General features: G+C 49.5%; 1 protein-coding gene across 11 annotated transcripts in view; it reads left to right on the top strand.

The window, feature by feature from the left end:
* The window catches only part of MASP1 (MBL associated serine protease 1), a 79,195-nt gene that overhangs the window by 45,103 nt on the left and 20,826 nt on the right, over positions 1–13,266 (top strand). For 8 of the 11 annotated variants that reach the window (XR_011529400.1, XM_070583401.1, XM_070583400.1 and 5 more), the window contains 3 exons: positions 8,033–8,170; positions 11,369–11,482; positions 12,362–12,547. Coding sequence is in view for 9 of the 11 variants with exons in the window: in XM_070583401.1 (XP_070439502.1) it covers positions 8,033–8,170; positions 11,369–11,482; positions 12,362–12,547 (438 nt within the window). In the remaining 2 variants the exon portion in view is untranslated. Of the gene's footprint in view, positions 1–1,683; positions 4,204–8,032; positions 8,171–11,368; positions 11,483–12,361; positions 12,548–13,266 lie in introns of those variants that run through there. The other 3 variants (XR_011529401.1, XM_070583393.1, XM_070583392.1) reach the window with 1 other exon arrangement.

The raw sequence follows: 13,266 nt of genomic DNA, 5'->3' as shown, positions 1-13,266 counted from the left end.
CAGTTCTGACATTCTGTGACCTGGGGCATGATACTAGCACCTTGGTTGAAGAAAGGCATCCCTCAGTGCTGGCTTTGTTGTGACCATGGACTGAGCAATTGGCATGTCCCTCACCAGAAAAGGGCCTTTCAGCACTAAAGGAGTTGTGCAGGGCCAATCATCGACTTGCCTTGAGGTGTCATTTGTAGGCTTCTGCATATAGTTGGGAGTCTGGCTGTCAACTCTCAAAGGCCAAGCCACAAAGGGTTAGCAAAAGCCAGCTCACATCTGGCCTGGGGTGAATAACAGAGTGTCTCAGGATCATGTAAGAAGCATTTGGCCTCAGGAAGCGGACCATCTGCAAAGCATTCGGTTACTGAAAGCATGACCTCCTCAAGTTGCCAAGAAAACTCAAATGCTCCTTGGTCTTTAAAGGATTGTTGAAAATGTCCAGGGCCAAGGAGTATAGCCTGGCCATTTGCAACTAGGAGGCCCACACTCACAGGGGACTTATCTCCCAGGCCTAAGAAATCCTGATGGGAATGGCCCATGTGAGCTTGTTCTTAGTCAGTGATGGGCTGGTACTGAAGACCCTCTGCTCATGGGCCAAAGCATTTTGCTGCAGGAGGCTGGTGGTGCATGTGCATGCTCGGGGTACAAGTCGGTGGAATGAAGTTTAAGCAGACCTTTCTTCTTCCCCTGAAGGTACTACAGGGTTTCTGGGTGCAATGATGGGTGGCTCGGAGCAGGGTCCATGCATCATTGCTTGTAGATTATGCCACCTTTCCTTAACCTTGGGTTCCTTGGGCATCCATTCATAGCATGAGTCCTTCAGGCCAGAGAAGAAAAGGTTAGAGGGCCCATGACTGTGATCTTCATATGTAAGGAGGCGTTGTGGGATACAGGATAAGACATTGATCTTAGAATCTAGTTAAGCCCCTGCTACTCAACTTAACAGCCATGTGACCTTAGGCTAATCACTTAACCTGGAGAGTTTTACTCATCTATAAAATGGGGGTGGCCAGGACAAATAAAATAAAAATGAAAGGAATTTGGAATTGAAGTATCCTTGGAAATCATCTTGACCAACTGCTTCATTTAGTAAATCAAAACTTGAAATCCAGAGAGAGAAATTTACTTATCCAGAGTCATATAGGACATAGGAGAGAAAAGCTGAGTCAAAGCCCCAAGTGTCTTGGCTCCCAGTCCATTGTTTGCTGTGACCTGCTAGACAGTCCTTTAGCTTCCTTCCATCTCCCAAAGCCCATGATTTATGGTTTTCAGAAGTTTTCTAAGCTCCCACTGCATGGCCCACTTCTGAGTTATGAGATGCCTTTCTAAGGAAGAAAAGGGAGAGGCGGCCACTGTTAGAGATAGGCATGGCTAAAGAAGATCTAGGCCAAAAGTGATCTTGGCTAGAAATGGTTCGGGATGGTGAAGCCCCATGTATGAAAAGGTCAGTTCCATGATGGCCCTGGCTCCAGAAGTCCAGACTATAGGTGGGCCAGATTAGAAAGACATAGGCCCAAGATGACCCCACGCAGAACTCTCCGAGGGTTGCATGGCCCTGCATGATGTAGGGTAGGGTCCTGTGGTGGCATAATCTACAGTGGGTGAGGTGTGAATTTCTTTCAGTGGCTCTTTTCACATGGCTGACCTGACCAGTCTCTGTCTCTTGTCCCCGTTCCCTCCTTCTCCTTACAGTGTGTGGTCAGCCCTCCCGCTCCCTGCCAAACCTGGTCAAGCGGATCATTGGGGGTCGGAATGCTGAGCCAGGCCTCTTCCCATGGCAGGCCCTGATTGTGGTGGAGGACACCTCGAGGGTGCCAAATGACAAGTGGTTTGGGAGTGGGGCCCTGCTCTCTGAGTCCTGGATCCTCACAGCAGCCCATGTGCTGCGCTCCCAGCGCAGAGATAACACAGTGACACCGGTCTCCAAGGAGCATGTTACCGTCTACCTGGGGCTGCATGATGTGCGGGACAAATCGGGGGCTGTCAACAGCTCAGCTGCCCGAGTGGTGCTCCACCCAGACTTCAACATCCAGAACTACAACCACGACATAGCTCTGGTGCAACTGCGGGAGCCTGTGCCCCTGGGACCCCACGTCATGCCCGTCTGCCTGCCGAGGCCTGAGCCCGAAGGCCCTGCGCCCTACATGCTGGGCCTGGTAGCTGGCTGGGGCATCTCCAATCCTAACGTGACAGTGGACGAGATCATCAGCAGTGGCACGCGGACCTTGTCAGATGTCCTGCAGTATGTCAAGTTACCCGTGGTGCCACACGCCGAGTGCAAAACCAGCTATGAGTCCCGGTCGGGCAACTATAGTGTCACGGAGAACATGTTCTGTGCCGGCTACTACGAGGGTGGCAAGGACACGTGCCTTGGAGACAGTGGTGGGGCCTTCGTCATCCTTGATGACTTGAGCCAACGCTGGGTGGCTCAAGGCCTGGTGTCCTGGGGGGGGCCTGAAGAATGTGGCAGTAAGCAGGTCTATGGGGTCTACACAAAGGTCTCCAACTATGTGGACTGGGTGTGGGAACAGATGGGCTCCCCACAAAGTCTAGGGGAGCTCCAAGTGGAGCGGTGAGCTGACTGACTTCTTCGGGGCCTGCCTGCCATGCCCCAGCCCAACTGAGGCTGCACACCACTCTTCCAATGGCACACTCCATGCTACCCACCAGACCAAATGGAATGGAACATGCTGTTCCCATCCTCCCGAGACAGCCCCCTGGACCCTGAGAGGCAGGAGTGTGGCATAGGAAAGGGTCTCTACACAGGAGACTTGGGTCCATGGCCTTGGGCAAGTTGCTTCCTCTCTCTGGGCCTCACTCTCCCCAGCAGCACAATGAGGGAGCTAGACCTTGGGCCTGCTCAGCACTCCTCTCCACCCCAGGGCCTTCTTCACTCCTATTCACTTACCACACCCATTGGTGCCACTGTCGGTGTAACTGAGCTTGGAACTGGTTGTTAGAACATATTTTCTTACATTGAGCTGAATGCTGAGTCCATGTATCTTCCCAGCGCTGCCCTCTCGGCGCAGACAGGTCTAGTCCCTCTTCTAGGAGAACGCCACTCAGTTTTGGGGAGACAGGGGTCGTACCCCGGAGGCCCCTCTCTCCTAGTGAAAGGCCTTACGTACTTTTGTCCCTGAGCTTTCCCTCCCAAAAGCTTCTGGCAGTCTAAGCCTTATCGCTTACGTTCCCTGCTAAAGGAATTTCAAAGGACAAAGAGAAAGCTGGGAAGGTTCACAGAGACTGGGGGAAGGAGAAAAGCAGTGGGAGGCTCCCCAACCCTGCTAAATTCCTACTGTCAACTCAGAACAGTAATTTGGGTCCATATGTCACTCTTGAATACCAGCTGACAACACAGAGTGTCCACATCTGCCACTCCAGACAAGCATGAAGCAATCTTCCAGCCTTGAAATACGTCATCTTAAAAGGCTACTTGAGCCAAAGCTCTAGGCTTGGAGACTCAGCTGGATCCTGGGAAAAAGAGAAGGTACACGCTATGCCCTGCTGCGTTTCTGGGCAGGAGAATGGAAGAAAGGTGGCCTTAGGACGTTAGGAGTGACCTGATCCCACCAGACTGCCCAGTGTGCCCATGGTCTGAGCCCTTCAGAGAATCCACCGTGGATTCTGAACATCTATCCATGGATGCTCAGAGGGATCCACTCCTCCAGTTTCCAGGAACCAGAGTCAAGACAAGCAGAGACTTGCTAGTGAAAGGCAGTGAGAAGAGATGGAGAAACATGAGTCCTGGGTTCTAGCCCCAGCTCTGCCTCTAACTGGCTGTATAACCTTTGACAAATCACTTTCCCTCTCTGGGCCTCAGTTTCCCAATCTGTAAAAGGAAGGCATTAGATCTCCCTCAGGGTCCTTCCAGCTCTAGCGCTCAGTGCTTCTGATTGCCAGCAGCCTCTCCCTCACACACACCAGGCTTATCGTCCTCCTTCTTCCCGGATGTCCCTCTCCTACGGATTCTCCATCAGAGAAAAGAAGCCAGAGAAGGCCCTGAGAGGGATTCCAAGAAAACAAGTGGGAAGTGTCTACTTTTCCAAGGCAGTTCATGAAAGCACACTCCTACGTCTACGAATGGTGTATGTAGAGGATGCTGCATTTGTCTATTTTCTATCACAGGCTTCACTGCTCTGTCAGGTGCCTCTGCACTCCGTTTCTCCTGTCAGGGGTCTAACGTGGAAATAAACCCTCTATGGATAACCAACAGCCTTTGTTTTAGAGTTTGGTTATTGTTGATGTTTGGTTTCTTTGACACTTTAAAGAGAAACTAGCCTCTCATTAAGCCAAAATCTCTCCCATTTCAGAAAAACTACAACTTTTGCCACCTGGACATCATCTAAAAAGGGGTGATGAGGAATGGGGTTGATTCCTGACATGTGTCCTCTCAGGGGCTGCACGTTCCTTCATTGAACCAACTGCCTTTTAGGTCCTTGACTTCAAAGAGCTCAAACTAGCATGCAAGGCAGCGTCGTGTGCATGTAGGTCTCAGACAGGCTAAAGGAGTCAAGCAACATAAGAGATTGCAGTATTATGGGAACTTAACGGAGGGAGAGATTCATACTCTGAAGGGGATCTGGAGAGCTTTACAGGGAGGTTTCAAAGGATGCACTGGGAGATGGGACAGAAGGGTCCAAGTGGACAGTCAAGCAGGAGGGCATGCATGAGCAGAGTGAGAACAGTGGGGACTGAGGGAGAACGGAGTCTTGAACACCATGCTGGCACTCTGACCCATAACCAGTGAGTCTCCAATTGGGGTCTATCAGAATCATCTGGGGTGCTTGTTAGCAATGGAGATTCCTGGGTCGCACCCACAGGAAGTTCTGTATCAGCAGGTCTGATGAGGGCAGCAAGGTGTGGAAAGTAGGGTGAAGCTGAGCTAGAAAGAGTGATTAGGAAGCTACTGCAACTCTGGAGAGAGTTGGCAAAACCCTACCAGACCCAGGGCTGTGACAGTGCAGACATGGAGGCAGGGGGAGTTTGCATATTTTGCGTATTTAAGTGCTGTATTGACAGCTCTTGGTATAATGGCGTCTTGTGAAATACTGCAGGTGCAGGAGTATGGGAGAGGCAATGACTTTGTTTGGGGTTTATATCATAATGAAAACATCATGCTTTTTACACTATTGAGAACTAAATTTTGCTTTACACATTATATGTAGCTGGTTTCAAGGATGATCATGTCTTGTGTTCTATTACATGTCAGATTTTTACTTTCCTCTAGACATTTGGACTTTTATGTTGTAACATATTGAGACACTGAGGTGTCATGAGGTTACCTGGAAAGCACACTATGACATGGAGTGGAGGAGACACGTTACCCTCTGCTTCTCCCAGTAATATTTTTTACTGGTTTAGTGGCTGATTGAATAGGAGGGTTGAAGAAAAGGGAGGCAAGAAGAATGAGGTCCACGCAGACATGAATAGACATCTGGAATAACAAAGAGGAGAAGGTTAGTGAAGGGTGGAGACCAGGGCTTGGTTTTGCTGTGCTTGCAGAGTTTATGAGCAATTCAGCTGGAGATATAAGGAAGGAATAAGGAAGAAAGGAATATTTCAGAAGAGAGGGCAGATGAGAGACACTGATTTGAAATCCATCAGGGTATAGGTGGGATGATGGCATGGGAGGAGAGGGTATTATCTACTGGAAGTTTGCAGAAAAGAAAAGGGGCTGAGCACTGAGCAAGGGTAACACCTGTGTGGAAGACGTGGAGAGGAGAAGAGAAAGCCCAAGAAAGAGACAAAAAAGAGGGATCAGAAACACAAGAAGAGATGTGCTTCAGAAGCCAAGGAGGGAAAATGTCAAGAGGGATGAAGTGGTCAACAGAGCAAGTGCCACAGCCAGTCCAGAGGAATGCCTCCACGCTGAACATCCCTGGGGATAGGGACCAGGCAACTACTGTGAACTCTGAGGGAGGAGCCATGTTTAAAGTCCCTAACCTTCCCTCCGTCTCCTCCTCTTCCTCCTCTTCTTCCTCCTTTCTCTTCCCTTCCCTTCCCTTCCCTCCCTCTCTCTTTCCCTCTCTTCTCTCCCTCCCCCCATCTCCAGACTTCTCCTGTATTTTTTTCTCTTTCCTGAGGCAGGAAACTACTCTCCATCCTCCCTTCTCTGTGGCTTATAGTAAAAGCTATATGCTCAGTTCTCCAGGTTTTGATTCCTTGAAACCTACCAATCTTTTATCACGATGCCTGACTCTTCAAACGAAAGTCTGTGTTTCCATACTTTGGTTTCCACTTTTCTCTTTCAAAAGTCAAAGCTCTATCTAGCCTCACCTAAAACAATGGACGCTCCAACTTCAATAGTGGGGAGCCACAGGGAAAGAAGAATTCCTAGGGGTGAAGAATACATGAGCTAAAATTTCAAACAGTATCCTCCTATATGTGTAAATATCACTGTGGAAGTTCCAGGTATGGGCCCAGAGCCATTCTGTCTCCGTCAATGGTTGTGGATCTATTAAATATTCAAATGGCTGCTTTATTTCCATGTTCGTGCAAGGCATGGCACCTTCTTCTTCTGAATCCTCCTCCAAAGAAGAGGGAAGGATATGGAGACTGAGTGTCAACTCCTCGTGGAAGGGAGGAGAGGGAGAGACTGTGGAATGAATGAGAAGCACAGAAAGAATTTTGACTTTAGGAGAAGAAGGCTTGACCATGTTTTGGAGGCATAGACAAAGGAGACATGCAAGAATCAGGAGAGGGGGCAAGAATCCCCAAAGTCAGGTCCCCAAGAGTTTGGAAGTGAGGAGATCCAGAGCCTAGAATTAGTTCTGAAGAGAAGAAAGTTTACAGAGGAAGTAGGTTGGAGAGGTGGATGGTTGGGGAAGCTTCCATCCAGCAGGCTTGGAGAATCTGCTGGGAATGAGAACAGGAGGTTAGCCTGGGGCAGTTGGCCAAGGGCATCCAGAATGATGATATTGGAGATGTTGAAGACGCTGCCAAGGTTGCAGGACATTCATCTATGATTTTCCCCAGCCCTACTCAGCATCCTGGTAACAGTTACAAAGAAGGCAGAGGGCTTGGGGTATGAGTGCTCTGGGAAGACATGTAGGTAAGAGTTAGTGGTGCTGGCCAGAGTGGGTAAAGCCCAGAGTTGGAAATCAAGAGACTTCAAATTTAGAGTCTTGCCACTAACTCATAGAGTGACTTTTGGCAAGTCAATTCCCTTCTCTAGGCTCCAGTTTCTTTAGCTATAGGGTAAGAAGGATAGACTTGATGGTCTCCAAGATCTGTTTACCTATAAGGTTCTGCATGTCTACGTCTGTGAATCCAAGTCAATGGAAACTGAGTACAGAGCAGGCAGGTACTTGTTGTGGGGGTCTTCAATCCCCCATGGCCCTGAGGAAGGGCTTCTCTGAGGAGGAGAGATCCCTGTGGATGGAGCATGAACATTCTTTATTAGTCAAGACTCTTTCATTTATGTGATGGAAATCCAACATAAACAGCTTAAGGGACAGAGAGAGAGAATTAGAGGCTCACATACCTAAACAGTCCATACCAAAAGGCTTCGGGTAAGCTTAGATCAAATACCAGGATAAAACCTCTCTTGCTTAACTCCTCATCTTCTAGCTCCACTTTTTTCTCTGTTAGTAGCATCATTCTCAGCAGACTTAAGTGATCATTGCCAGATCTGGGCTTATAGCGAGCAGTTTAGCAACCCCAGCAGAGAAAAGTCTTCTCTTTTTCTAATATGTTTAACAAAATTCCCAGGTCAGGCTTTTATTGGCCTGACCAGGGTCACATTCCCATCTCTGAGTAATCACTGTGACCAGAGGGCGAGAGGCTTTAATTACTCAGGTCTGGGTCACATTCTCTCCCTGAGAACAACAGGTAAGGTCATTCCAACTCATGACATATGGACTAAGAATTGGGGAAGAGGAGACTCCAGAGCGAAATTGTGGTGCTGTTAATGAAAGGTCCGATGGGTATTGGGAGATCAAAAATAACAAATGTTCCTAACAGAGGGTGATGATCTGGTAGCCCCAGCAAAGGGCAAGATGGAGCCCAGAGCGTGATCTGTGCTTCCCTCCCTTGGCTGCAGTGTGTGGGATCCCCAAGTTCTCCCGGAAGCTGATTGCCAGGATCATCAATGGACGCCCAGCCCAGAGGGGAACCACTCCTTGGATTGCCATGCTGTCACATCCGAATCGGTTGCCCTTCTGTGGGGGCTCCCTTGTAGGTAAGGAGAAGGTAGAAGGCATGGGGGACCCAGAGTTTGGGGGCAGGGTGGAAGCAAAGGCATCTGACCCTCTTGCCAGAGACCCACCAAGATTACCTCACTGGCAATCACTGTCCACACTAGCAGCAGGACCCAGAAGTACAGTGTGGTAGAAAGAGCCCTTAGCTGGAGCCAGGAGACATGTGTTCCTGTTCTACCTGGCTCCTTCAGTCAATAAGCACCTACTGAGTCCTGGTCAGTCTCTGGCACTGGGAAGAACTAAGTTAAGGAGTCAGTCCCCCAAACCTGGATCACAACACAAGGTACTTAACATGCGGCTCAGAGGCAGTGTGTGCCAGGGCTGTGGGACCAGGGAGAACCAGGACACTCACCCAGGAGCAGTCAGGGAAGGGAAGTTATGAAGGTCTTGAATGCCATGCTTAGGAATATAGATTTTATCCTGAAAGCTGCTGCAGGTTTATAAGCATGTTCTGGAAGAAGTCCTCTCCAGGGGCAGAATAGATTGAAAAGAAGGTGAATCCAGAGGCCAGGAATTTGGTGAGGGGACTATTGCAATAGTGAGGAGGGAAGTCATTAGCCTCAGAACAAGGGCAGGGGGCAGGGGATGAAAATGAGGCAGATTCAAAAGCATTGGGACACAGCATTGTCAGAATTTTGTAATGGAGTGCATGCGGGTGGGAGTGGGAGCAAGGACAGGAAAAGAAGGGCTGCCAGCTCTTCCTGCTGCAGTTTGCTCTGGATAATGTAAGGTCCGTTCCATCTCTGACATCATGAGAAAAATGGATAGCATGCCAGAGTCCCCCGCCAATTCCTGGTCTGATCCCGTCACAGAGGAGGAAGGCCTGGAGGGTTTGTCTGTGTCTGGGCAGCTCACGTGCTGCTAGCTTGCCTCTCACTGCATCACCTCCTCCAGGGTGCAGTCAGGTAATGACGGCTCCACATCAGGGATCCCCAAGGCGAGGCACCAGGCCTGGATGAGGGCTTCAGTCCTGACACCCTGGGATATGTGAAATGGCAACCAAGCATTAGCCTTCCTTTGCGAGGAATTGATCTTTATAATCCCGAAAACACAAGGAAGAATGGTCTCACACTGTGGAGCCACCCAAAGGGGCATGGAGAGTGAGTCTGGGTGTTACAGGGGCAGCCCAGTGGGAGCAGGCAGAGGAGAGGACCAAGAAGGAGGGGGAAGGGGCAGAGAGACAGGGCTAGAAGGACAAAGATAGAGAGAACGGAGAGGGAGAACATGCCAGAGACATGGAAAATAAGAGGAGGAAGTGAAAGATTAAGGGAAAAAGAAAAGGAAACAAGTAGACAATAGGAAGAAAGACTGGCGGGGCACAAGAGACCTGACAGAGAGGAGAAATTGAGAAAGCCAGAAAAGCAGGGTGGAACCAAAGAGAAGACAGGATCAGAAGAGGAGCAGAGAGATGGTGAGGGGGAGAGGCATGGTGAGCAGAAGGGAGGGGAGATATTGCTGATTTTGCTAAAATGTGAGTAGGAGATGTTGTATGTGCCTACAGTTTTAAGAATTAAATTAATCTTCTTAAGCCTTGAGTTTTTAAGGTCAATAACATCCAACACTTATTTGTGTCTACTGCATGTTTATTCCCTATCACTCATGCACGGAAAGATGTTTGAAGTATACTTCTCTACCCTCAGCCAAGCTACACCTTCTCTCCCACTTCACCCTCCCCACAGGTCTCCTAATCTAGACTCTTTCTCCTCCTCCTGTTATTTGTAGAGCAAGGGAGGTGGGAGAGGGCAGAGGAAGCAGGAGAGGAGCTGAGGGACAGAGGAAGGGGGAAAGCATGGTTTCAATGCCCACACCGAAGCCTGAGCAGACAAAGTGACTCAGGGACTCTGACAGTGTTGGCAGAGTAGGGAGGCAAAGCTTCATCTTTGGACTTATCATTGCACACCCCTGGGTTCATCGAAATGGCCCAGAGCCCTGCTTTGAAGCAGGCTCTCTTGCCTCATCCCACTTTATCCACCTGGAAAATTTGGCCAACAGTCCCCGTGTGGACAGGGATAAAAATATCTCCAAGGGAAAAATTGTGGCCTATGTGGATCTCTTTCCAGAACCCAGTAGCCCGAGCATATAGCTGCTCCTGAGGGGGCCAAGTAGAGCCTGCAACCTGCTCCAGAAAGGTCCCTCTGCCCTGAACTCTGAACTCAGACCTGATGCCCCCACCCTAAAGCCTTGGTGACTTTCTTTCTGCTTGGCTCATCCTGGTTATGCCTTTGTGCTCAGCTATTTATAGGTTTCTTTTCCACTCCACCTAAAGTATGAGTCAAACTTTGACCCTATATTAAGCAAAGGGCAGGAACCTGTCCACTGAGGGAAAAAGACAGTTGGAATACAAGAAATGCACTAGGCTGACCATCAGGAGACCCAGGGTCTGGCCCTGGCCCTGCCACTAACCTGCTGGGTGACCTTAGACATCCCTGCTTTCCTCCAGGCTTCATGACCCATATCTATAAAAGGAGAGGTTTGGGTCAGAGCAGTGGTTCTCAACCCTGGTGGCAGTAGAATCATCTGAGGAACTTTTAAAAGGCATTTGAGCCTGGGCTCCACCCCAAGACTTAGACGGTCTGGCTTCAGGCCCAGGCATTGTTTTCTGTTCATTATTTTTTTTAATTCTCAAGGTAATTCTAATGTGCACCCAGAGTTGAGAAGCACCGTGCTAGATCAGTGCTTTTCAGACTTTAATGTGCATAGGAAATACTTGAGGATCTTCCGAAAATCCCCAGATTTTACTGATGAATGCAGATTCTGATTTAGTAGATCTGAGGTGGGGCCCGAGAGTCTGTATTTCTAAGAAGTTCTCAGGTGAGGTTGCCGCTGCTGGTCCAGGGGCTGCACCTTGATTAACAAGGCCTGAGGGGCGGCCAGTGAGCACAAGGTTTTTTGTGGACCCATCTTGGGCTGTCTGGAGCTCACCAGCTCCATGGGTTTAAGGCAGCCCTGAAATCCTCTATAAAATGTTCAGTCTTGGCCTGCGTTGGAATAGGCAGATGAAATCACAGATTTAACTCCTAATCTTCAGATTAGGGTCTCACGAGTGTCTGACTTGGGACTACAATATGCAATGGAGAGGAGTGCCAATGGAGAAGAACAGTGTAAGGGCCCTCAGCTCGGGACAGTGGGAGGCAGGCTGGGCAGTGCAGGATAGCATGCGTTCACCATTCTGTCCTCAGGCTCCAACTGGGTTGTGACTGCGGCTCACTGCCTCCACCAGTCGCTGGATTCAGAGGACTCAAGCTTACATGACTCAGACCTGCTCAGCCCTTCTGACTTCCAAATCATCATGGGTGAGTGAGCTGATTCCTGAAGCTAGGGGTGGTTCTGAGAATGGGGTGTGTCCACTCTCTCACTCACTTATCAGGGCACGGAGCCTGGGGTGCAGAATGAGCCAGGACTGGAGTCTAGGGACCCGAGTCCAAGCCCAAGCCCATGATTTTCAGGTGGTGGGACCATGAGCAAGTGATTGAAGTCTAGGCCTCGGTTTTTATAATGGTAAAATCAAAAGCCCAGTCTAAATAATTTCCAAAGATGCTTCAGGTTTCTATAAACCCATGGTTTCAAGTGGATCATACACAAACAATCCAAGTTTCCTGTCTCCTTTATAAAATCAAGACCACCAGCTGATTCAGTTCAGTTCAACCCATAGTATTTACCTCCTGACACTAGGCCAGGATCTAAGGACACAAGCATAATTAAGACCTAGTTCCTGCCCACAAGGACCTTACAGTCTAATAACAGAATAAAATATGAGCATGGAGACCTCTAATACAAGATAGAAAGCAGCAAGTTCTATAGAGAGGAAGAGATCAAGCGCCATGGGAGTGCACAAGGGAGAGACTTCTAACTGAAGAATCTAACTCAAGAATCTGAGAGGCTTCATGGAGGAGCCAACACATGACGCAGGCACTGAAGGGTGATTATATGGTTTGAACATGTGGTAGTCAGCATAGGAATGAGCATTATAAGGCGATGGGATCAGCTTATGAAGAAAGACAGAGGTGGGAGCCCATGAGAAGATGGGGGAAGGGCAGATGGGGGAGTTGGCTGGAAAAAGGTGAGCGAAGGGCAGTGCAGGGGTTAAGAAACATGGGCTGATGGGGCAGGGGCCTGACAGGGAACAAGGTGTGACCTAACCCCCATGCCTCATGTTCCTTGTTCTTGCCTAGGCAAGCACTGGAGGGTCCGGTCAGATGAGAATGAACAGCAACTCAGTGTCAAACACATCTTCCTCCATCCCCAGTATGATCCCAACACATTTGAGAATGACTTGGCTCTGGTGGAGCTGGCAGAGAGCCCAGTGCTGAATGACTTCGTGATGCCCATCTGTCTGCCTGAGGGGCCCTTGCATGAAGGTACCCCTCCCCACCCCTGGTCTCACCTCTGCAGAGCAGCAGGTGCCCCCACAGGGATTTCCTCTTCAGCATTGGTGAGGCTCCGGTGCCAGCTGAGCCCGCTGACGGTGTCTGTGTGATTCCTCAGCTGCCTCTCCTAAAATGGCTAAGTCAGAGCTGGTTCTGAGGCAGCACAAGTAGCGGCAATGACACAGTAAACAGGCTCGATCAGTACCATAAGTACCGTATCAGTCAGGGTTCAGATGAGAAGACAGAAAGCAGGCTAGTTCTTAGAACAGAGAAAACTTAATACAGGGTGTTGGAGGACGGGAGAAGTAGGAGGGGAACGCTGAGATGATGGAGATAGTACTTGTAGGAAGAAGCCACTGGCCCTTGGGCTGTGGGAACAAAGGCAAGAGGTTGGAGTCACAGAACCTGGAAGCCTGGAAAGGGGCCCTGTGGAGTGGGAACTCAGACTCTATGGAAGAGGCCCTGTGCCGATGGTGCTGGGGAAATTAGTTGGAACCAAGTGCCACTGCTGGGTGAGGAGTCTTTGCCAGGGTGATGCCAACAGTAACGGCAAGACTTCCTGGAAGTGCCTGCTATTTTCAGGAAGCCCCCTGAAAAAGCAGAACTGCCATTTCAGAGTCTTATCCACAGTATCACAGAGTAGAGTATAGAAGGGTAAATTTGGAGCTGAGGGACAATAACTTGATCACCAGCAAAGGTTCAAATACCCA

The sequence above is a fragment of the Equus przewalskii genome, chromosome 18, assembly GCF_037783145.1.
Source record: "Equus przewalskii isolate Varuska chromosome 18, EquPr2, whole genome shotgun sequence".
NCBI classification, from domain to species: Eukaryota; Metazoa; Chordata; class Mammalia; order Perissodactyla; family Equidae; genus Equus; species Equus przewalskii.
The sequence above is the reverse complement of the archived record's forward strand: the minus strand, read 5'-3'. Positions and strand labels throughout refer to the sequence as shown.